This window comes from Dermacentor silvarum, chromosome 10 (genome assembly GCF_013339745.2).
Source record: "Dermacentor silvarum isolate Dsil-2018 chromosome 10, BIME_Dsil_1.4, whole genome shotgun sequence".
In the NCBI taxonomy this organism is placed as follows: Eukaryota; Metazoa; Arthropoda; class Arachnida; order Ixodida; family Ixodidae; genus Dermacentor; species Dermacentor silvarum.
Window position 1 is genome coordinate 24,301,719 of NC_051163.1, and position 22,915 is coordinate 24,324,633.

Sequence of the window (22,915 nt, forward strand, 5' to 3'; positions counted from 1 at the left end):
GACGACAACAACAACAACAACAAAATGGAGGCCCCATAAACACAACCGCGAACCTCGGCATCGTCGCTCACGTAGGCGTACATGGCCACTCGAACAGGGAGGTTCCTTTGGTTGACCGAGGTGTCCATAAATTCGTCCTCCTGCGGAGACATGTGGAAGAGTAGAAAAAGAGAGAAAGGATCAGTATCGAGTAATACCAATACGGCACCGCACCACAAGATCCGCGCCTCATTTCGTCATTCTTCAATCTCCCGCGGAGTGAAATGACGCGCTGACTTTTCAGCGTGAGCTCTCTGGAAGCAAGCAGACTCGCGCCTATACGGAGACCACGGCGTGCACTCAATGTTTTAGCAACGACGGCTAGGTTTCTGATGACTCGAATACGTACTTTTTCAGGGTCAACATGTCGCGCGTGAAAGACAATGAAGAACGGAATCCGTGGCCTCATGTATGTGTATGCCATCACGTGCGTTAAAGCCGGCCGACATGAAGCGTTTGTTGAACGCGAAGTCGTTGAGTTGAGACAGCGTTCAGTGTATCCTGATGCTGAACTATATATGTACGAAAAAAAAATACGGAGCACTGCGACACGGGGGCACGAGGTGTTTCAAGCCACCTCGAAGCTGAGAATGTCATGAGTACACACACATGAGCCCATGAAATGGCACATGTGTATGTGTGCGAGCAATTTATAATGTTTAGCGTCTTGGCCTAGCACATACTGGCCGCCAGTTGAGTCGGCCGCAAGATCAAAACTCACGTCGGCATGTCCGCTTACCACAAGGAAGCTGTAGGTGATCACTGCGTGGGTGAGGTTGACGTGTCCCCCTGGCATTGCCGCGGTCACCAGCTCGAAGGTGTGCACAGGCATTCCACGGACCTTTTGCTGCTCTCAATCAATCAATCAATCAAGCAATCAATCAATCAATCAATCAATCAATCAATCAATCAATCAATCAATCAATCAATCAATCAATCAATCGATTGATTAAGCAAGCAAGCAATCAATCGATCAAGCAAGCAAGCAAGAAATCAATCAATCAATCAATCATATTTATTCTATTGATAATAGTTGGATATTTTGTGATTACAGCTGTTTCTAATAACTTGATGCTGATCATTGCATAGTTATCTTTTAACAGCCTCTCTTCTTCTTTCTAATGTACTTTTTTCAGATTTCTAAGAATAAAATTAAGATCGAATCAATCAATAAATCACTTCATACGTGCTATCGCAAGAATGACAACGTATTGAAAAGTTTCATGTTTCTATTTCGTGAAAGGACTATACACATACACTATAGGCCTGGCGGCTAGCTAGGTCATCGGACTGTACACCATTTCCACCTTACTGGATATTACTCACGATGCCGAGGTAGCTCGCATTACTCAGGATGTCGTAGGTGGGCAGTATCGTGTCCAACATGTTGACCTGATTTCTGTCCGGAAACTCGATGGCGGGTGCCACGTCGTCTCGCGCTTGCACTTCGCACCCGACCAAGCCGCCGCTGTCGACGTAGTTGTAGACGTGACCTGCGAGTTTCAGTTCTTGCGGCACAAGTGATATAACGCGCACTGTGCAGCACCTGGCTCAAGTCCTGGCTACTAACTGCGCCGACTTTTCGACTTAGGTTTAATGCGAAAGCATTACATGCCCCATTACGCGAAAATCTGTTGGCGTCGGCGTGACCGAAAGGTGGTATCAAAAATGGCCGACGGCCCAAAGAGTAAAAACACGTCAGAAATGCTCGGATTGACGTCAAATCTCTCGGGGAGGTTCCTGAAAACAACGTAAATTAGTGGCTTTGAAACGAAAACTTGGTACATGTCGGCCTGGGTGGGAATCGAACCCGGGCCTCCGGGGTGCAAGACGAACCCGCTTTCCCGACGACTTCATGGTTCTGGCTGACTAAAGGTGTGCCTAGTGCATGCGTCATTGCACACCTCAAGTCAGAGCCATCTGGTTGACTAAAGGCGTGGTCTATAGCGTGTGTCATTGGACACGTGACGGCGCCGCCAATGGGGAGGAGGTGGCGCCACGTCATGAGTGTATAAAATGAGCATATGCATGACGTTCCGAGGCCTACAAACGCTATAATGCTTTCGCATTCCCACACCTAAGCAGCTTTAAATGTTCCTTGTCGAATGTTTTGTTTGTAAAAAGGTTGACAACTAAACCGCAACAACCCCAGCGGCTTTTAAGGCGAAGCCATCTGTGCGAACCCCCTCAGGACTTTCTTTGAACATGGCAGTTGGGGTGCTGCTGCTGTCTTGCATAGTAGGTCACACTTGAATGAAAATCGAATTACGTGCACATTGGTGAGATCGAACCGCTGTCCTCCAGCATAGCAGCCCGATGTTCTAACCATTAGGCCACAATCGCACGTATGCTTCTATCGTTTCTATCGTACCACACCAACTATAGCTCTTTGAGATGATCACCCCCGTGTGTCACATTGCGCAGCAAGGGTGTGCACGAGAGCGCATGCGCGAGAACCAGTATCCCATTACGCCAAAAACGTAGGAATGAAGCTATCTGAATTTATAGCGCTTCATTTGAACTTCGAGGTTTGTAGCAGCAGAAAATTGTAGAACACAGACACAGAAAAGAACGAACAGACGTGGACGAACAGACGTCCACATCTGTTCTACAATTTTCTGCTGCTACAAACCTCGAAGAATCAACCAACTAGCTCAGTTAAACGCCCTTTTGACATACATTTAAAGGCTTCACGAAAGCTCCACTTCAAATTAGGTTCCACGATGTGAGTTGGATATACATAGTTAAAAAAAGAAAAAAAAAAACATTTGTTAAGGCTTTACTCCCCTAGTCACTTTGATGTCCGCCGGTGCCCGTCGCAACAATTTTGAGCATTGATAAAGAATGAAAGACTTACTGAGCACAATATTGGGCCAGGTATTGATAGCTTTCACGTGACGTCACGTACCCACCTTATCACTGTGTCGGTGCACCAACATGGCGACTACGAGCGCTTAAGTGCAAGCCATCTTATTGAAAGCTTTCACGTGACGTTACGGACCGAGCTTATCACCATGTTGGTGCACCAACATGGCGGCTACAATGACGTCAGTGCAAGCCATCTATAAACGTCACTCCATCGCAGAAAGGTGACATTGCAACTTTTTTTTTCGATCAGTCCACTCTCACTTACCGTTGGCGTAATCGTAGATCTTTTGCATGGTGACAATGGGGGCGTGCTCGTCTGTACTGGCCGACTGCCAGTCTACACCGGTGACGCTGAGCAGACCGTCCCTATCGCTGCGAATCACCTTAGAGATAAGGAACTGAGCTTCAGACATTCTGTTACACATCATTATCAATATTATCGAAACGTTTCGCGGCAGAAATGGTACTTTTATACATTCTCATAGCTCAGCTTGGCTTGCGTTATATGTCTCCGCGGGAATTATTCCGCATTACAGATGGAATCGTAAGTTACTGGAAAAGATACTCCTCCTCGAAACCGCAAAACGTACGCACTGCTAGGCTTTTAGATAGCAAGGGGACTGCTACTGAGGATCCACTCCGTTGCCGTGGAAATTCGTCTACATGATGCCATCCTTGAAGAGATTCTCCGGGCTTACCATAACCGTTGCAATATGAAAAATGTCCCGCGTCCTCCTTATTTATTATATAAGTATTTTTTTCCAGGCGCAAACAGATCATCAATATTGTCGTGACAGGTGCTACCATCACTTAGGACAAGCGTTATCAGTCGCTACTATAAAGTCGATGACAACCGAAATATGCAATGGCAAATACATCGCTGTCCAACTAAAAGAAAATTTATCTGGATGCATCAGGGAATACAGTTCGTTCATTTAGTGACGTCACAGCGGAGGCGAACTTCTTTCAATACCAGCGTCGTAGTGGTACTATGTGCTGTAGCGTGGAGGCCCACAGAATTGACGCAGTGCGGTTTCGAGCTCGTGCAAAATTTTTTTTTTTAGGTTGTCGGTCTAAGAGTGTGCGAATATTCGAAACTTTCGGATAAGAAATCGAATATTCTCCTATTCGATTTAGACTTCGAATCAAATAGGCACAATTCGTAAATACGAATATGTTTTTCGAATAGTTTTTCGAGTATTTCAGAATCGGCGACTGTGCGGAATCAAACAATGGAGCAAAAGCGCGATACATTTCATTTCCAAAGTCATAGTAGGCAATATAAAATATGAGAAAATACGTAGTGGAAAATGGCTACGTCACTCAGGGAGTCGCACTTTTTTCTTCTAAGCTGGAATCATTCGAACTCTCCGAAGAATCCTGGGTATGCACACAAACTACATATTTGTTACTAATGCTTCATTTGTGCTTTCAATAAGCAAGGCTTCATAACATGCAATGTAATGACCGAAACTTGCTAAAACTTGTTAACGTTATTAATACAAGGCTGTGAATATCGCTTTATAATACTGGTGAAAACGGCCTGCTCATTATTCCAAAAACTATTCGAAAAAAAAACCCATTCCATATTCAATTCGACTAGGCTTCTGGCACTGTTACCTACATATTCGATTTAGTCTTGGGAAAGTAATATTCGCACACTCCTACGTAGTTGTGGTCGAGTACCAAGGGCGCGAATGACGTCACTACTTACTTCCAGGTGGGACAGGTAGTGCGCAAAGCCCAGCGCCGTGGGATTCGAGAAGGCCATTTCGACGTGAAATTCGAGGTCCAGGTTTGAAAAATTGGGCGGAGCCGGTAGATCATTGGCCAGACGTTTGCACCCTTTACCTGAGGGGATCTAAAAAAAAAGTTCATTGTAAACGGTGATATTAGGTGATGGCTAGAGTGAACCACACGTTGCTGAGGAAGCACTGCAGTATGTGCTTTCAAATGCCGAGGAACCAAATTTTGTGTGGCTTACAGAGAAAGAGAGAGAGAGAGAACGACAGGGAGGTTAACCAGAGAAAAGTCCGGTTTGCTGCCCTGCACGGGGAGAAAACGAAAATGGATTTAAAGAGATATGAAGGGAGGAAGATGAGTATCGAAACGGAAATCGGCGCACAAAATTGAAGTTGCACACCTCACTAGCATGGTCTATCTCGCAGGCCCGTAGATCACGGGAAGTGAACTAGCGCTATGGCTCTGGCCTTTACAGCATACATCCGTTGTGACCACTGTCCAGGTATTTTTTTTTTTTTTTTTTGCTCTGACAGTGGCCGGGCTGTCAAGTGCCTCTAACGCGGTACGCAGCACCTGCCCCTCCGTACTATAACGTCGGCAGATGCACAAAACGATGTGAGATTGTTACTTCACAACCGCAAGTGTCGCAGGTAGGGCGTCCGGCCCGTGTAAATTGCGAACGAGTATGACTTGGCAAAAGGCGACACCAAGCCACCAGCCGGTGCAATAGAGTTTCTTCACGCCTTGGTAGGTATATCTTCCTGACTGGAAGATCTACCGGCCGCCCAGGCGGTAGGTAGACCTGCCCAGTCGTACGTAGATCTTGCTAGGTAGGTAGAACTGCTTAGTTCAGGAGCCAGGGAATGTAGGCGACTGTTCGCGGAATTCCTTGACACTTTTACCCCAGTAGAGGGCAGCCAGTGATTTCTTACCTTGGCTGACCTTCTTGCTAGCGTCTTCATTTCCCTTTATGTCTCTCTCACAAGAGAAAGGCTCCGTTTGGGTTGTAGTGAGAAATAAGCACTTTGGAAGAACGCAGTGTGTAAGTAAGAGAGAGCCAGAGAAGAAAAGGGAAAGGGAGGGAGGTTAACCAGAGGGGAATTAAGGTCCGGTTTGCTACCCCACGCTGGGGAGAGAGGACATGGGGAGGTAAAGTGACAAGAAAGGAGAGAGAGAAAAAGAAAGGGAGCACAGATACACAACCACAGTCGGTCACCACAACTGCATATTGTCACCTCACAGCACAGTAACACTTGTAGCGCTATAAACATCAGTTCAGGCTACAACCACTTGCCCAAGTCTGTTGTCCTAAAAAACTGCAACAGTGCTCTCGTCGCGCTAGTGCTGTGTGTTTTGTGCGGGGGGGGGAGTTATGTCCCGAAATGTGCACAAGTTGGTTATGATGGAAGCCGTATAGAGGGGGTTCCTGATAAATTTTGAATGGAGAGTTATATAGGTTTGTAGCAGCAGAAAATTGTAGAACACAGACACAGAAAAGAACGAACAGACGTGGACGCGGATGAACAGACGTGGACGAACAGACGTCCACATCTGTTCTACAATTTTCTGCTGCTACAGAAAAACCAGTACTGGTTTGCTCTGGATAACCAGTCATAACAGCTCTGGATAAATCAGTCATTAAAACGTGTGATCTAAGTTCTAAGCTAGTTCTAATGGTAGAGCGTCAGCCCGTGTAAGGCGTTGGTCCCGGTTTCTAATCCCGAATTGGGAAGAGTTTTTTGTCTTCAACTGCGAAGATGTCTTTCTGGGAAACCCGCATGAATTTACTTGGTAGCTTCGAGCTGTACAGTTGGGTGGACGTCAATTTTTTTTTTCTTTTATGATCTTAGTTTAGTAGCAATGTCAACGGGCTCTCTGAGCAAGTCTCCACACTGCGCTGTGCTGGTCTTCGTCAAAGCTTTAAACTCCCTTCTGCCATTTAATGTTCATAAACGAGTGTCAATCATCGATCAAACAGCGAAGTTCTCCCGTTTAACATCGGCAGTAAGGAAAGCGCTTGCCTGCAGGACGTTGTCTTCGTCGTCGTAATAAGGCTGCACCATCATGACGTCGACCGTTTGCGATCCCGAGGTGATCCTGAGTGGCAGCGACCTCATGGTGCCGTAACCCATGTCCCAGTTGTCGTCTGGAAAACGGGGACAAAGTTAAATTAAATTCTGGGGGAGTTTACGTGTCAAACCCACACGATCTGATTATGAGTACCGAAATAAATTTTTGACCACCCGGGGGAGATCTTTAACGTGCACCCAATGCGCGGCGTACGGGCGTCTTTTTGCATTTTTCGGCCCCAGCGAAATGTGGCTTGGATTCGATTCCGCAACCTCGTGCTTAGCAGCTCTACGTCACAGCCGCTAATGCACCACGACGGTTGGAAAATGGGGTGATAAAAATGCGTATTGCGCAAAAAGCTTTTCGAAATGAATAACAGAAAGCTTTACTAGATGGCAACGCTGTAGCAAGCAACGTAAGTAGCGACGACCGCATCGTGCATGCGGAGAGTGCAAGGCAACGTCTGAGCCCGTTTGAAATTTCGAGAGAGGAGGACGCGATGTTGCAGGAGGAGGAGGAGGAGGAATTTCGAGAAAATTTTCCTATGCGTGGCGCTAGAGAAGAAAGCCGAAAAAGACGAAGTGCTCAGAGTTTTCCTCTGAGCACTTCGCCTTTTTCGGCTTTCTTATTGCTAGTAATTGCTATTATTGCTTTCTTATTGCTAGTTTCCTATTGCTAGGAAATTATTGCTAGTAAAGTGGCAAATCGGGGCAATTTGTTTTAGAACCTCGCTATAGCGAAGTTGAAGGGGAAGACGTAATTGCTTCGTTATACCCAGTACTTCGTTAGAACGATTGTTTGCAATTGCGGCCAGCATCGGTGGCTGTTGGGGTGAAGGGGGTAGTTAACACGAGGTAAGCCGAAGACGATGCAACAGCACGCCGTACTGCCGAACGACTGCGTTAAAAAAATAGTAAGCGCACGTGTCATTTTACTTTTCCGCCATAAACACACACTGAAATATCGTGTAGGCGCTGTTAACACACAAGCTGCGTCCCCCGAGAAGGCTTCGCAGATATAAAATCAGTGGTTTTAAAGTGAAGCTTTTCTTTGCGTACATCCCGGGTTTTCGTGACGGTGGGAGCTGCGTGGCTGTTATGTCGCCGAATGGGGCAACCAATCACAGTGGAGGAGGCGCGCGTCACCGCCACTGGGTTCCTTACATTACCACCAGATGGCTCTGGTCGCCGCGCATCCGTGCGCATGCGCGGTGCCGGCAGTGTGAAAAAAAAGAACCAGAAAGCTCGTCTTTGCGCATCCGCGGCTGCACAGTAATGAGGAAGTAAACGCTTCTGGCGGACAGAATGGATTCGATTGCGCTACGTACGTATGCACACGCTGCCTCTGAAACCATAATGCGTTCAAGGCGTCCGTTGTACTAGCTTGTAGTCGGCAACAACGCTTAACAAAAGGCTCGGTATAATTTCTGTGCGTCCGCGCTTGTGTGTGTGTGTGTGTGTGTGTGTGTGTGTGTGTGTGTGTGTGTGTGTGTGTGTGTGTGTGTGTGTGTGTGTGTGTGTGTGTGTGTGTGTGCGCGTGCGTGCGTGCGTGCGTGTACTCGTGTTTCGACTCTATGCACACACACAAAGCTTTGCTGAATGTAGATTCCAACTCGTTGGATCTGCTGCAGCTTTTTCTGCTGCGAAGTGCTGACTGTTCATTATCAATGATTAAGAAGGTTTGCTATATTCATTTACAGATAACTTTCACTTCGTTAAAACGAGCATTTCAATCCATGGGCACCTATGGGGAATTTCACGAAAAATTAGAATTGCTTCGTTATATCTGTTTGTTATGATCTGATTCGTTATAACGAGGTTTGATTGCTACATTGCTTCGAATAAACACGCCGCGTCAACACACAAGAAAAAACGAAAAAAAAAACGATACAGAAAACGACTACGTAACGGGACAATTAGACCACACAGGACGAGCTCTGGGAGGTCTGCGTTCTGAAGTAATTTTCTGTATAGTTTTCGTTTTACAAAACAACACGTTTACCCTAAACGAGGATTGAGACTTTGAAACGGCTAGCAACGAGCTAACAAGTCAAGACTCAGTGGGGAGCCCACGCTTCGATAAGGGGACTTGTGGCAACAAGTGACCCTGACGAAGACAAAATCCCTCTTCGAAACATTGTCTCCAGGTTGAGGCTTCCATTTAGAGATAATTCTATGCTTATGCTGCCTGGCGTTCCCCACCCTCCTCTCTTTTTTTGGTGTGTTTGCTTTCCTTTTGCGCCCTTCTTTCCATTACCTCTTCCCAATTGTAGGGTAGCAAACCACAAGCCTCTCTCCCGGTTAACCTCCCTGCCTTTCCAATCTCATTTCTCTGTCTCTTTCTGTTTTCTCTCTTGTTCACCCACTGGTGATCACCTAAAGTAAGCAAGAGGCGATTTGTGTGAGATACTTGGTGACGCACATTGAAGCCAGAATGGGTCACAGCGTACCAGTTAATTAGGTCGCCATACATGAAGTGTTCCGAGTCGTTAGGCCCTAGTAAAGCGTGCTTTCATCCCGATTCACTTTTATTGTGCGTCAGACAGTATTGCCGTGAGCAAAGGTAACAGACAGGGTGGTAATTTTTAAGTATTGTGGTATCTTAAATAAAAATCGCCTGTCGCACATGACGTAATTCTAGTATGAGCTGTATTATTCAGAGAGGTGGACATTACTTGCGCGAGGAACAAATTAACAAAAATTCACTAATAAACTTCTTATTTAAATTCCTTTACGGCGCTTATTGAAATTTACGAATTGTAGCCGGTGAGCTTGGGAGGCGCATCAACTTGGAATGAAATTACAGGATGACACCAGTTTAGAGTTATGCCCCCTGAAACTCTCCGTAAAAATGCACCGCTGTTCGACTTATCTCTCTAACAAAATGCTCTTTTATGCTTTGAAGCACAAGAATATCTGGAACGCCCATGTATTTCCTCCCACACTTTGCGAAATATCTCGAAACTGGTGTTATCCTGGAAATTCATTTCAAGTGGATAGATTTTGCAAGCTCACCGGCTATAATTCGTAAATTTCAGCATGTGCCTAAAGTAATCAGGAAGTTAATTAGTCATTTCTGTTAATTAGTTTAATATGTGTTTTAATTTCTCCTGCTATTGTCCGCCTCTTCGAATGGTCCAGCTCAACGACAAGAATTATGCTGTCACAGGTGATTTTTTTAATTCTGTAAAACTTATATATGATTACCCAATATACACAAGTATCTATCGAACGGCGATTGGCGGTCGCTTTATGGAACAGTCACCGTTAATTGTAGTTAGAGGCGACGTGCTCATATGCCTGAACAACAACCCGAACTAAAAACATTGGTGTATATTTTTGCTGGCTAATGCAAAAATGAAGCTTAAAACCCGCAGGAAGAATTTGTTAACTTTGCTCAAGAGGCTACATTCGACAATACAGCACTAATTTGTGATATGAGGTCGCTGTTGTCTACAATTTCTCTGGTCGTCGCCGTCACGGTGTGGTCTTGGAGGAAGAAAACGCGATTTGCAGGTCAGCTACCTGAAGTAGAACGAAATGTCGAACGAGTCGGTACGTATGAGTTTGTAGATTTCAGCACGCACAATCGACAAGGCCAAGAAAGTGAGGGATGCACGGACACTAGCACTACAAGAAAATGAGTCAGCTACTGAACTTAGTTACTGAACTTAGTTACTGAACTTAGTTACTGAACTTAATTACTGAACTTAATTACTGAACTTAATTACTGAACTTAATTACTGAACTTAGTTACTGAACTTAGTTACTGAACTTAGCTGGTGAGATTTAGAGAGAGAGGGGGAGAAAGGGAAGGAAAGACAGGGAGGTTAGTCATTGTAAATAACGGCTGGCTACCCTGTTCTGGGGAAAGGGCTGAAGGGAATAATAAGTGATAGAAGTAATAAATTAAAAATAAGATCACAAAAGTTCGCCCAATAAAGCGATGCTACGGGCTACAATTTTCAATGTCGGTACATGCTCAAGGCCCATATAAGTAATGAACGCATGGTACCGGCAAACCAGAGTCGCGTTGGCTCGCTGTCTTCGGGGTAGCAGAGCGCCCACTGCTGGCTTTTGATTCCACGGATGGGCTCAGCTGGACCTTGGTAGTACTGAAAGGAAGTGACAATCTCCCATGGATTGATGACGCTAACTGATCTTCGCCTTAGAAATGTAATTATGTTGTTAGTAAGTCCGGCTGGTCCGCTACAGCGCGAGTAGATGGGCTGATTCGTTCGATATGCTAAGGTGGCAACGTACAAAGAGCAAATTTAGGAACACAAAAACGTAAAAGTGACACCGATGATGCTGATCTGACAGCTGAGTTTTATTGCTGACAAATCAGCATATATAGCCAAAGAATATGGGCGTGGTAAGCATGAAAAGGAGCAGCATCAATATGGTTTGGAATGGCAGTCTAGATGACGACAGTCTAGACTGTTACTGTCATCGTCTATGACAGGTATGGTATGACACGGATGTTATGCCATACGTGTCATACCACAGTCTTTGCGCTTGTGATGCTCACCGCACCGATATTCCCTGCCTATGAATGTCGGTTCGTCAGCTATAAAACTCACCCGTTAGTTTAGCTCTTGTTTACGTTCTTGCTTAGTTTCGTGTTCTTGGATGTTTGGACGTTACTCTGCTGGCTGCCTTAGTATTGAATTGAATCGTTTGAATTTTTTTCCGTGTTCAATGGAGGAAAGGCCGAACTAAGAGTAAAAATTAATTCACTTTGCAGAGGTTCGCCCCCCCCCCCCCCTTCCCCCTTCACGAGGCATACAGTAGGAGGAACCAGAAATCTACCTGAACACTAAAAATATTTAAAAAAAAACATGCCAGAATACATTCATTATTGAAAGAAAGGCATGGACTATTCTTTCATGCAGTCTCTTTTGCAAAAAACGAAAATAAAAACGGAAAATACAGGGAAACACAGGAGCACATAAGTAAAATGCACGTAAGTGTCGCAACTACACTTCGGCGCACACAGCTGAATTCTGACCCCTGTGACGCCTATGAGAAAAAGATTTTCTTTGTGTCGTGGTAAACACAATTCTTGCATCACATTCCGTTGACTTTAGTTTACGTCACCATTGACTTTTCGTGATAGTGTACGTTGCTCTTCCGAAAGGGCATCCATTGCTGCGAAGAATTTCATGCACAGTAACCTTACAAGCCATTAAATGGCAGGGACAATTTCCTTAGCGATGCTTGCAGAGGACAGTGATCGGAAGTGTGACTACAGTATAAGTGTACCATGAACATTGTTCTAATGCATGTTACTGAGAACAAATGGAAAATCTCAAAACTGATCTCATAACGAAATTGAAGTTTAATTTGCGTTTGCCTCGCGTGCATGGTATTATGGCATTATTCATTGGCTGTGCGTTTGAAAAGCAAACTGCATTTCTCGTGCAGTTTATTTAGTATAAATTCTCATGAAATGATTGGATTGGCACATATCTAAAGGCACGACAAACTTTTGAGTGGTTAAGCCACCTCATTCAGCAACGGAAGTGGGGTTCATTATACAACAACACCATAACAGAGACATGGCCCACAACTCCAAAGCAGTCTTTATACGGTTGTTAAATTATAACAAGAAATTAGAAGATAATTAAGTGGCGCACCATGGCTTACACGCACCAAAAAAGTAGGAAAAGTAAAAATGAAATAAAAGAAATGAAAGAGATTAGCCACCGACTTTGTGAACAATAACCTGTGGTGAAAGTTTGTATATATTGTATGGTAGACTGAGCTTCCTCGAAATACAAGTGAACTGCGAGTAATTGTTCTATGATCTTAAATCACGTTACTTCCTGTGCAAAGTCTGCGTTTTGACATACCGTGCGTCAAATTGAACTTTATGGGAACTCTGCGGTTGCAGTTTCCTACCTATATTTACCTTTTTTTTGTGTTGATATTATCTCTCTTTTTTGTGTCGGTTAGCACGTTAGCATGGCTAGCCACGTTAGCACGGGAACACCGATGGGGCCGAAGAAAATTTGTGGAATCATGGTTCATCCGTCGCAATCGATCTGCATGCAATTCTAACCGTGGCCCCCTGCCGGATATTTACGGCCGTATCATACATAAATAGGATGTATTTTCCCATTTCTCGCCATTTCTGTACATGACGATGCCACCCGCATAGGTGGCGAAACGTCTATGTTTTTGTTATATTTTATTGTTGAGTAAAGCCAGTGATAAAAACACGTTGAAGTATGAGTTCCCCTGGCTTTTAGAACATTTTTTTCACACACATGAAAAAGAAAAAAAATTGCGTTTCTTTATATTGTACAAGCAATAACTTAGGTGACAGCATTGAGTGACCTACCAATCCCTTTCCCCGGCTTGCCCAGGCCATGGCGAAAAGTGCAGAAGGTCCCAGAATGGTGAAGTTTTGACGTTTGGTGCTCCATTCAAACATGAGCGCTTTGACTGGTTCTGGGGGATTCTGAACGTCCACGACTTGACACGTGCGTTCTGCAACGAAAAAAAACAAAAAAAAAAACATTGACAGCGCGATTTATTTCCTTCAAGAAAATGAGAGTGGTTCCTGTAAAGGAAGGACAAGGCAAGATTCCAGCAATTTCCAGCAATCACAATAAACGGAACAATTCGCCTGAACATAAGAATTGTAGGGGTGTGCGAATATTCGAAACTTTCGAATAACTAATCGAGTAGCATCCTATTCGATTCGGTCTTCAAGTCGAATAGTCATTATTTGTAAATGCGAATATCATTTCGAATACTTTTCTAATACTTCAGAACGTCAACTGCACCCAAATAAACATAAAATGGAAGTAAAATAGTGGTAAATTGTCACCCGTGGGCATTGTATAGACGTAAAACATGAGAACTTGCGTTGTGGAGAAGGCTACGTCACTTAGGTAGCCATACTTTACTGGCTGTACAGCGATGATTCGCACTCTCTGAAGAGCCCTGTGCATTAGAACAAACTATTTCTTTGCTTCTAATACTCCATTTGTGCTTTTAATTAACAGCTCTTCATAGTGTAAAAATGCGGAAACGCAGAAAACGCGAAAAAAGGTAACTAGAGAAAGTGTAACGAGCTGGAAACCGTTGAACATAATGTATTTTTATGTGAATTTGACATTGGACCTTACGCATTTATGCAAGCAAATAAAACTGTAGGCAATTAATTTGGACTAATTAGCTAATGAATGATAACAGAAAAAAATCACCAGAGTGAGAAAGGTGAGTGCTAACAAGACCCCATTAGTCCCACTATTTTTTTTTTTAACAGCTTGGCCCGCGTTAGCTGCGACACATGGTATATGAAACTTTGAGGCTGAATGCAAGTATCCATCGCGGTGAAATTAGATATAAAGGTACTGCTACAGTTTCGCCGTCGCTTACTCCGGTAGACGAACAGTTCCCTGGTGCGCGCAATGTAGTAGAGGTTGATGTCGTCTCCGCCGTCTTGCTTGAACCTGAGAAATCCCTCCTGCGCTTTCGTGTCGTAATACTCGATCAGGTAAAACGTCGTATTCTGCGGAAAGATAAAAAAAAAGGAAACAGTTGGTGCTGACGTTACGAAATAAGTAAGTGTTTAAAGAACACTGCCATACAAAACTACGCTATCGCGCAGAAATGACACGATAGTGCCGCAAATAATTATAAAGGGAACGTTTTAGTGCGACCAGTTTGAAACGCGCACAAACTGCCAACGCACCATCGTGAAAAAAAAATTGGAGACTATTGACGTCACCAAAAAATTATGTGGTGGTCTCGTGGTACCCGGACCCCACTGACGCACATGACCGTGCTGCCGAAAACTGAATCAATTCAGCACTCGATGGAACAAGAGGAGAAGGAGGGTTCTACCATATCCTCCCCCCCCCCCCCCCCCATTCCACCAAAAAAGACGAAAAAAAAAAAAAAAAACCCGAGACCCGCCGTGGTAATCCTTGTGGTCATAACATTGCGCTGTTGAGCTCGAGGTCGAGGGTTCGAGACCTGCCACGATGGCCTCATTTCAATGGGGCCGAAATGCAAAAAAAGGAAAGAAAGAGAGAGAAAAAAAAGAAAACTCGTGTTCTTAGAATTAGGTGCAGATTAAAGAACCCCAGGTGGTCCAAAATTAACATGGTATCCCCTCATTACGCATTGTAAAAATAATTTACCCCCGTAGTGAATAAGGGTATAAATTGGCTTATAACTCACGCAGTTACACCCAAAAAAAAGGTGTAAGAGTGAGTGGTATACACCGATTTACACAATTACTCAATTTTATGAGTGTAAATTCTTTTACGGTGTAGACTAATACGCCTAACTCTTGCCTTTGCTTCGAGTTGTTGATAAATTCGACTTCGCCCTGCCATCGGCTTGCCGCCTGGTTAGCGCTGATGGTAGAGCGGCTGCCCCGGAAAGGTGGTGGTGCCGGGTTCGAGTCCCGGACAAGGCCGAATTTTTCTTCAACTGCGAGACTTTCCTTCAGAGGAACCCTTACGGGTTTCCTTTGTAGCGATTGCTACGATTGGGTGGATGTCTCATTTTTCATTTAACCATTTAATCTTACATTGTAAACCGTTTTGCACCCTCAAGGGTCCATAAGGGTGCAAATTAATCTATAACTCTCACACTTGCACCCTTAATGATGTACTGGCGTGAGTCAGTGGCAAACCGACGGGGGAGGGGGGGGGGGATTCGGGGGTTGTAAAGCCCCCCCCCCCCCCCTCCCCTGAGGCCCACTTAACCCCCTCTTTTGTTTAACCACTTTTCTTTCCTTACGCATTTGAGTGCTGCAACTAAGATGTAAGACGCGCAATTGTCTGCACACTCGCAAAAAGCGCATTTTTTTGACAATTTCCCGCGAAGAAATCGAAATTAGTGCTGTTTAGATGATATTGGCCAGCTGTCAGCCTCCCCCTGGCAGAGATCCTGGGTGCGCTACTGGCGTGAGTTATAGATAAAAAGCACCCCTAAGGGCGTGAATTTGTTTACAGTGTAGTGACGTTTGAGATCTGTGGTAATAACGCTTTAGGTTCCTGAGTAGTTCGGTCGTTTCAGTGGGACCTGAAATTCCAACCACGTAAAAGAGTCGCGCGTGATTCCACTTATTCGGCATTACATGATTTAGAGTCTATACACGGAAAACAAGTCGGATGCGGTTTTAGACTTCGGAGCAGCCGTTAAGATGCTAGTGTGAGCGCAGCGTTTATAATGAGAGTTTAAATCAGTAGAAGTAATATAATGGAAAATATTATCTCACCTCACTGGTATCGCTGATTTCCGCCGTAAGTTTCCATCCGCCTCTGTAATTTTTCATAAGGTTTGGAAAAGGCTTGGCTGAAAAAAGAATGATAGAAAAGAAAGGAGGGCAAAAAGAATGCTTCGAGATCTGAATAATTAAAAAAAATAAAGAAAAAAAAAATCGACCTAGACTCGTAGGCACTAGTTGGGAAGTCTCTCAAAGTTGGCATGTGCTGTTAAGTGTTTATCACTGTATATTATCATAATCATCACCCAGCACCTGGAGAAGCATGTCTGGCGAACAGCCAGGATAATTACAGCTTCAGCATATCATTAAAGCTTGTTTCTCTCTCTCTCAACGTTAGTTTTACAGAAGAACGTAACCTGTTGACCAAAAACAAGCCTGTAACAGAAAATAACACCTGCCTTACATTTATCTTGGGACCTAAATGCTGCACATTCAATATTAAGGTACATCGGAGTTATTTTCTATCAACGTCATTTCTTCTCGTCCTAAAGCGTTGGGGCGCGATATTCGTGACATTAAGGCAATTTATGTGAAATCTGCGAGAATTAACGAGAATACACGAGAAAGTGCTCGGGGATGTTAGCCTCGATACTGTCGCATTCCGCCATGTTGTCGAAGTAGCCAATTTGTCATTTTCATATGTGATTGGCTCGCACTTGCCGGCTGCGCCCTCTGACTGGCACGAAACGCCAACATTGCGGGATTCGACAACATGGCTATATTTATTACAGAGTCCGGGGCCGCGATTTTGTAGTGGTGCCTTTTCTTATGCTATTTCTTTTTCTCTCTCTCCCATCGGTCCCTCCGCACGTTATCAACGGGATCAGCCAGCCAGCCAGCCAGCCATGAATGAATGGTGGATGATACGAGTAGCATGAACTCGGGCAGAAGACATAGCACTACTAAATTTCGGCCCCGGACCGAAATATGTGACGTAGTGATTCCTTTCGCCCGATTCTATTCCTTTCTGATCATGTACCAATCACGGATGGCCAATCCCGTTAACAAAGTAGGCGGAATGTCACTCTGACCGATGGCGAAACGCGAGAAGGAATACAATTGGAATACGATTGTTACTTCATCTAGAACCAGAACACATCGGGTTCTCGGTCATTCCCATACTAAGCCCGAGACAGCGTAAATGTTAACCGGGCCGATCTCGTGGATGATGTAATCAAAACTGGGCTGATCCTGGAGGCTGTGTAATCCGCGGTCGCGTGAGTAACATGTTTCGCAAGCGTGGTCGGATCCTCGGTCACGTGATAGGGAGCGCGTGGGTGCACTCAGAACAGGCACTGCTATCGCTCTCAGTGCTTCGCCCGTGTGAGTAAACTTCGATTATTTTATACTTCACTCGTCAAGATTGGTTCCAGGCTATAGATATTCGTCATACACTAAAGATGCCTGATTTTGGGGCTCAGGCTGAAGGACGCGACAGTCGCTACGTACGTTTGACTTTCTTCTTTGGCTTTGCGTCGCAGTCAGCCTGGCAGGTTGGTAGAATAACAAGTACCGCAAGCACCAACAGGGCGGCGACGACCAAGAAGTGCTTCATGGCCTGCGAACAGAAGGTTATGGATCAGCGATGAGTTGGATTCCTTCTGTGGCGAATGTTCGACATGGTGTTGAATCACATGATCGACTTCGTTATAAGTACGGTGCCCAAAAATGAGCTTATCGAGTTGTGCACTTCATAAACCTCGTTGGTAATCACTTTAATTGATGAAGGCGTTTTAATCAAGTGTTTAAAAGAACAAGCAAATTTATTTGTTGAAAGCCTAAAGCTAACTTCACGAAACGTTTATTGCTTCTTCTGTCACCCATCTGTCGCGTCTGCTTCACAATCCTTGTTTTCGTTGCAGTCCGAGCTTCTGTACGGCGTTATTACTTATTTCCATGTAATTTTTATATTTGAGCACTTTGCATTCCTTTTTCTTTTTTTTTTGCCTCATGTTCGAGACGTTCAATATGTCGCGGTCCGTCGGCGTAAGTTCTCATGACTGTTAGTGCTTGCAGGCAATAATTATCTTGCGCATGCGCACTGAGTCAGAGATTCAACTTTGCTTATGATGAAATACAGCATGACTGACTGCACAATAAACAGATACTCGTTAGTAGCTCTGTAATTATGATGACTCATTTGAAACATGTGCAAAGCGTCATCCTGTCATCTTGACTCGCTCTCAATGCAGTCTCCAACACCTTTGAATAGAGTTGCGCAGATTTCACACATTTATCGAGTGTCTGCCATGATTTCTGTTTTGAAAAGCATGAACCCAGATGGTAAACCACTTGATGAGTCTTCTGCGCTTTTTCACGTTCTCACTTCCAGCTAAGTTAATTCGTTTGACAAGCGCAGAATTAAGATAAATGTAGAGAACTTCGTCTAGATTATGCTGTTTTGTTGTCCGAACAAGTTGCAGCCGCACGTTAAGGCCCGAAGCTGTACACTAAGCTCTCTGATATGTTTTTTTTTTTTGTTCAGGCATATTGTTGACTTGAACAAACTGCTTGGTTAGTCTGTGTAAGTGTGGCACACAAATTATCAGGAGAATGCGCAAATTATCAAGATTCAAACACCTGCAAAATGGTGTTTCCACCTTGTTCATCGTACAGGGCAATCTACAACGTTGCATTGGAAGGATGAAACCTAGATGACCCTAAAAGTGGTTAATTGCAGCCGAGGCTATCTTACCGCTCAATCGGATCCCCAGCAGCTGACGACTGCATCCAAAAACGGAATTGAATAAACAAAAATCAAAGAAACAGGTTAAAAACGAACGCACTAACATCACGTGGTTTTAGAACGTGAACCTGGTTTTGAACGTTTTTTAGAACATTTCATCTGAGCTACAGTTGATGTACAATTACTGTTGTGTATAGCTTCTTCTTCTTTCTGGGGTTTTACGCCCCAAAACCAGTTCTGATTATGAGGCACGCCGTAGTGGAGGGCTCCGGATTAATTTTGACCACCTGGGGTTCTTTAACGTGCACTACAAGGCAAGCACATGGGCGTTTTTCGCATTTCGCCTCCTTCGAAATGCGGCCGCCGCTGCCGGGGTTTGATCCCGCGACCCGCTCAGCAGCGCTTAAGATTGCGAACGGGACAGAAAAAAAAAGGGGGGGACGTAGTCTAAAACATATCAAATTATCGGGTTTAGCATTCCAAAGCAATCCATGAACTAGACGCCATAGGTGGGTGGATAATTTGACGTAAATGCAGGGTACGCGAGCAATTTTGTATTTCGTTTTCATTGTACTACGATAGCCGGAATCGAACCCGTGACCTCGGGCTCAGCAGCGGAACTCCATAGCCACTATAAGTCACCGCGGCGGGCGATGGATTTTGTCTCGCCTACTTTACCGTACAGTAAGTAATTTGATTCGTACACAACAGTAATCTTAATCAGGCCGGCCTTGCTTACGAGATTGGGCTGTTCAAACAGTAATTGCATTGCAGTTTGCGATTACATTGATGATGGTATGGGGTAAATTTCGTGGAGGGTGATGCGATTGTTGGGGGCAGCAGCAGTACCAGCTACACCTTGCTGATCGCTGTCGAAGGTGTCACTGTATAGCCAGCTTTGTTGATGACATGCGTGTCCTACATACAGGCTTAAATCAAAACCTATCGGACTAGAACCTTCGAGACATTCAGCATAAAAAAAAATGGAGGTGATAAAACTGTGTGAGCACCGTTTCTGCTTGCATCACAAAGAAAGAGCTGGAGTATCTCGTGAGTATGAGTGGTGCGCATGCGCGGTAATAACGCCGTGTTTTATGGTTCCTGCTTTACGCACAGCTCTGTGTTAGTTATATATTTCAGTTTTAGTCCAGCGTTCGTGGCGTCTGCGTCTTCTCTCTGCGTACAGCCGACCTCACAAGTTCTCGGAGCACGGAAAATGAGAACAAGCTAGGTTTTCTCGCCACTTCACCGCAGAGTCTGAAATGTATGTCAGGAATGTGATGACTGTACGGAGTAGTATCGACTTCACTTTTCGGTTCGAGGGCATGTGTCTGCAGGTAGCGATGAAATTTAGATTTTAGACGGTTCCCGTGTTCCCAAAACTTTTGCAGGCGGCGGGTACGTCCCGTTTGTATTTGCGCTGGTAACGCGAATCAAGAACGCATAACTATCAACTCACCATGTTCATCGGTCTCATCGACAGCGAGCGAGAGTATCCAGCTTGCGGCTTCCCTTAGAGGCCAAGCTACGCCCCACCGGCCTTCGCTACTGAAAACGCGGCGGACGAGGTTTTCATTTCGATTGTTCTGACGAAGATAACGTGCAGGTTTCCCATGATAGCTGATCGCATCACTCCAGGGAAAGAGGAAAGCTTTGGCGTGTGAAACAATGAGTGCAGTTGATTAGACAATGAAACGTCAGATTAGAGGGGGGGGGGGGGGGGGCATAGAAAGCAAGTTCTGTTATCGATGAGATGAGACTGAATGAAAGCTTGTAACCGCCCACGTCAGATGCGCGCGCATTCCAAAATGGAGTACATCTGCTTGTGGCTAGCAGCGTTCGCCAATCCTAATAGACTTTAGTGGAGTTTTTTTCAAAACTATAACAATTCTTACTGTTTTAACAGTGGGCCGACATACGGACTTGTGCTTGGTTCTTCACACCCGGCTTTTTTTTCTCTTCTATTTTTTTTTTCAGCATGCTATGGTGACCCTTCACTACATTTGTTATTTCTGTTTGTCTTTCCATACCTAATTATTCGCGTTTATATTTACACTTTACTAATGCTTCTTGTTTAATGTCAGTTTAGGAGAAGTGGAGTAATCGAAGTGTGAGGCTCTTCAACCTCTCCAGAGCACGCAATTTATATGAGCACCGAATGGTCAAGCGTATCCATTTCTTTTCATCAGCCTCCGTTACGCCGTTACAACACCCTCGGCGAACACTTCACTGCTTATCGCTTATCTAGACACGAGATCAACAATAGCTTCGCTGCACTGCTTTCCCTCAGTAGCGATAAATTTACCGTTTTCTCTCGTCGCCGCCCTCATTCTACAATATCCTCGATCGGAGTTGCCACTCAGATAAGATTAGATGGCCAACAAAAGCAGCCTGAAACCTTTTGGTGTCGATTGTCGGAAAGCAACGAAGCAAAAGTTCAGACTTGAAAATGGAAGGCGTGTATAAACGCTAAGAGTACGGCGATTTTTTTTTTCGCTGCTGTGTAAATGCAAAAACGCCCGTGTAGCGTGCATTGGGAGCACGTTAAAGATCCCCTGGTGGCCAAAATTAATCTAGAGTCCCCCACTACACGGCGTGCCTCATAATGTAATCGTGGTTTTGGCACGTCAAACCCCAGAATTCAGTCATTCATTCCTGTGTACTTCTGTGTCTTATGTTCCCGTTATTTTTACACTGATTTTATCTTAAAGATAAACCGACTGGCCCAGTTTGACTCCATTGCAGGCACGGCTACTCACTCAAGTATGCAGCTGTGCTCTCATACTGTTATGCAAATAAATGCAACCACTGGCGGCCGACTATAAACACATTTACTGTCGCCGAACAATTTTTCAGACATGAACGAGTGCCATAGTGTAGCGGCTTGCGGGAAATAACTAGCACGCGAGTTAGCGCGTGACGCTTAGTTAAACTTTCTTTTCCAATCTTTCACATTTCAAATCGGCCTTGCGTGGGGGTGGGCGTTACACGAATAAATACGGTATTTACTTGTGGCGTTAGCGCTGCGAATTATTGGCTACACTTTGCAGCAGGTAAAAGTCAGTCATAACCTAATATATACAAGGTGTCTCAACGGTCATGCACTAAGATTTAAAAAAAAATATGCAAATGCCACGTAGCTGGACGGAACCAAGATAATGTTGTTTGACGTCGCTAGGAGATACTCAAAATATTTCTTGCATTCCTCATAATTAGATAATTAGTCTTAATTATTAAACTTCTCAAATATTATAATTAGACGAAAAGTGTAAATGAAAAAAATTGTAGAGCAACATGACAAACGCCCGAGACCGCTTTTTTGTTGCTCAATACGTCCTACATAAAAGTGTTTTTCCGAGCGTGAAAGAAGCCCGCGAATACACGCAAAGTTGCCGCGTGACTTAGGTGTGAGAATCATTGTTTGATCACTGTAGGAAAAAATTCTGAACTACCATTTTGTACAACCCCCGTCACGTCTGTCTAGAGCACTGCAGCTTCATGCTGTAGAAGAAAAAAAAATATCGTCGCGGCCCGTCCACTCCGTGAAGATGGTTAACCAGCGAAGCTGAAACGTGCGGCCCCGGTGTTCAACACTGGGTTAATCCCGAGGGTTCATTAAGGTATTTCTAAATTATGAGTTTACACACACGTTCGGCTGCGATGGAGAGAACGACGTCACTGACGGTATGCCTGCAGTCTACCATTGTCGCTTGCGTTCGATGTCTCGAGTTTGCTCGGTGGCGTGGTTAGCAGCACCTGCCCGCGATTGCCGCTTGCGATTCTTCGAAATTAAATCTGTCCATTACGCAAGACAATGAATGGCTCATACTCCCTCCCTTAAGCAATGGCTCGTACTGCCGTAAACGCGGCCTCCCCATTACGACGACAGCAGAGAAGTGAACGCTGGAATGATGAGCGGCAACGTAGCCAGCTGTGGAAGAAGAAGACGACGACGCTCGAGCCAATGCTGCTGATGATAGCTTTCTGTACAGAGGCGATTTCGCCTAGCCATATACGATTTCGCCTGGACATATAAAGCTTCGCTTTAAAAGAAAGGGCGTTTTCGCTCATAGCACTCCCTAGCTTCAAGGTACGCTCCTCAAGGATATCTGGTCCGCTGGTTTGTGCGCCTTTCCTTGAGCTCTATGCCTATCTCTGAAACCATACGATATTTGATGCCCTGAAATATACGATTCTCTGTTCAGCAGCAGAGTGTGTCATCGCTCTAGACGAAAATGACTGTAACATGACGTC

At 44.7% G+C, this 22,915-nt stretch overlaps 1 protein-coding gene across 1 annotated transcript in view; it reads right to left on the reverse strand.

The window, feature by feature from the left end:
• The window catches only part of LOC119466419 (uncharacterized), a 46,593-nt gene extending 26,356 nt beyond the window's left edge, over positions 1–20,237 (reverse strand). Inside the window, exons 1-12 of the mRNA XM_037726932.2 lie at positions 20,121–20,237; positions 17,425–17,533; positions 15,967–16,043; positions 14,112–14,244; positions 13,066–13,214; positions 10,735–10,834; positions 6,672–6,796; positions 4,622–4,768; positions 3,173–3,290; positions 1,366–1,532; positions 779–886; positions 54–140 (exon numbers count right to left, since the gene is read on the reverse strand). Of these exons, the coding sequence (XP_037582860.1) occupies positions 54–140; positions 779–886; positions 1,366–1,532; positions 3,173–3,290; positions 4,622–4,768; positions 6,672–6,796; positions 10,735–10,834; positions 13,066–13,214; positions 14,112–14,244; positions 15,967–16,043; positions 17,425–17,533; positions 20,121–20,138 (1,338 nt within the window). The 5' untranslated portion in view covers positions 20,139–20,237. The remainder of the gene's footprint in view (positions 1–53; positions 141–778; positions 887–1,365; positions 1,533–3,172; positions 3,291–4,621; positions 4,769–6,671; positions 6,797–10,734; positions 10,835–13,065; positions 13,215–14,111; positions 14,245–15,966; positions 16,044–17,424; positions 17,534–20,120) is intronic.
• Between the last annotated feature and the right edge of the window lie 2,678 nt (positions 20,238–22,915).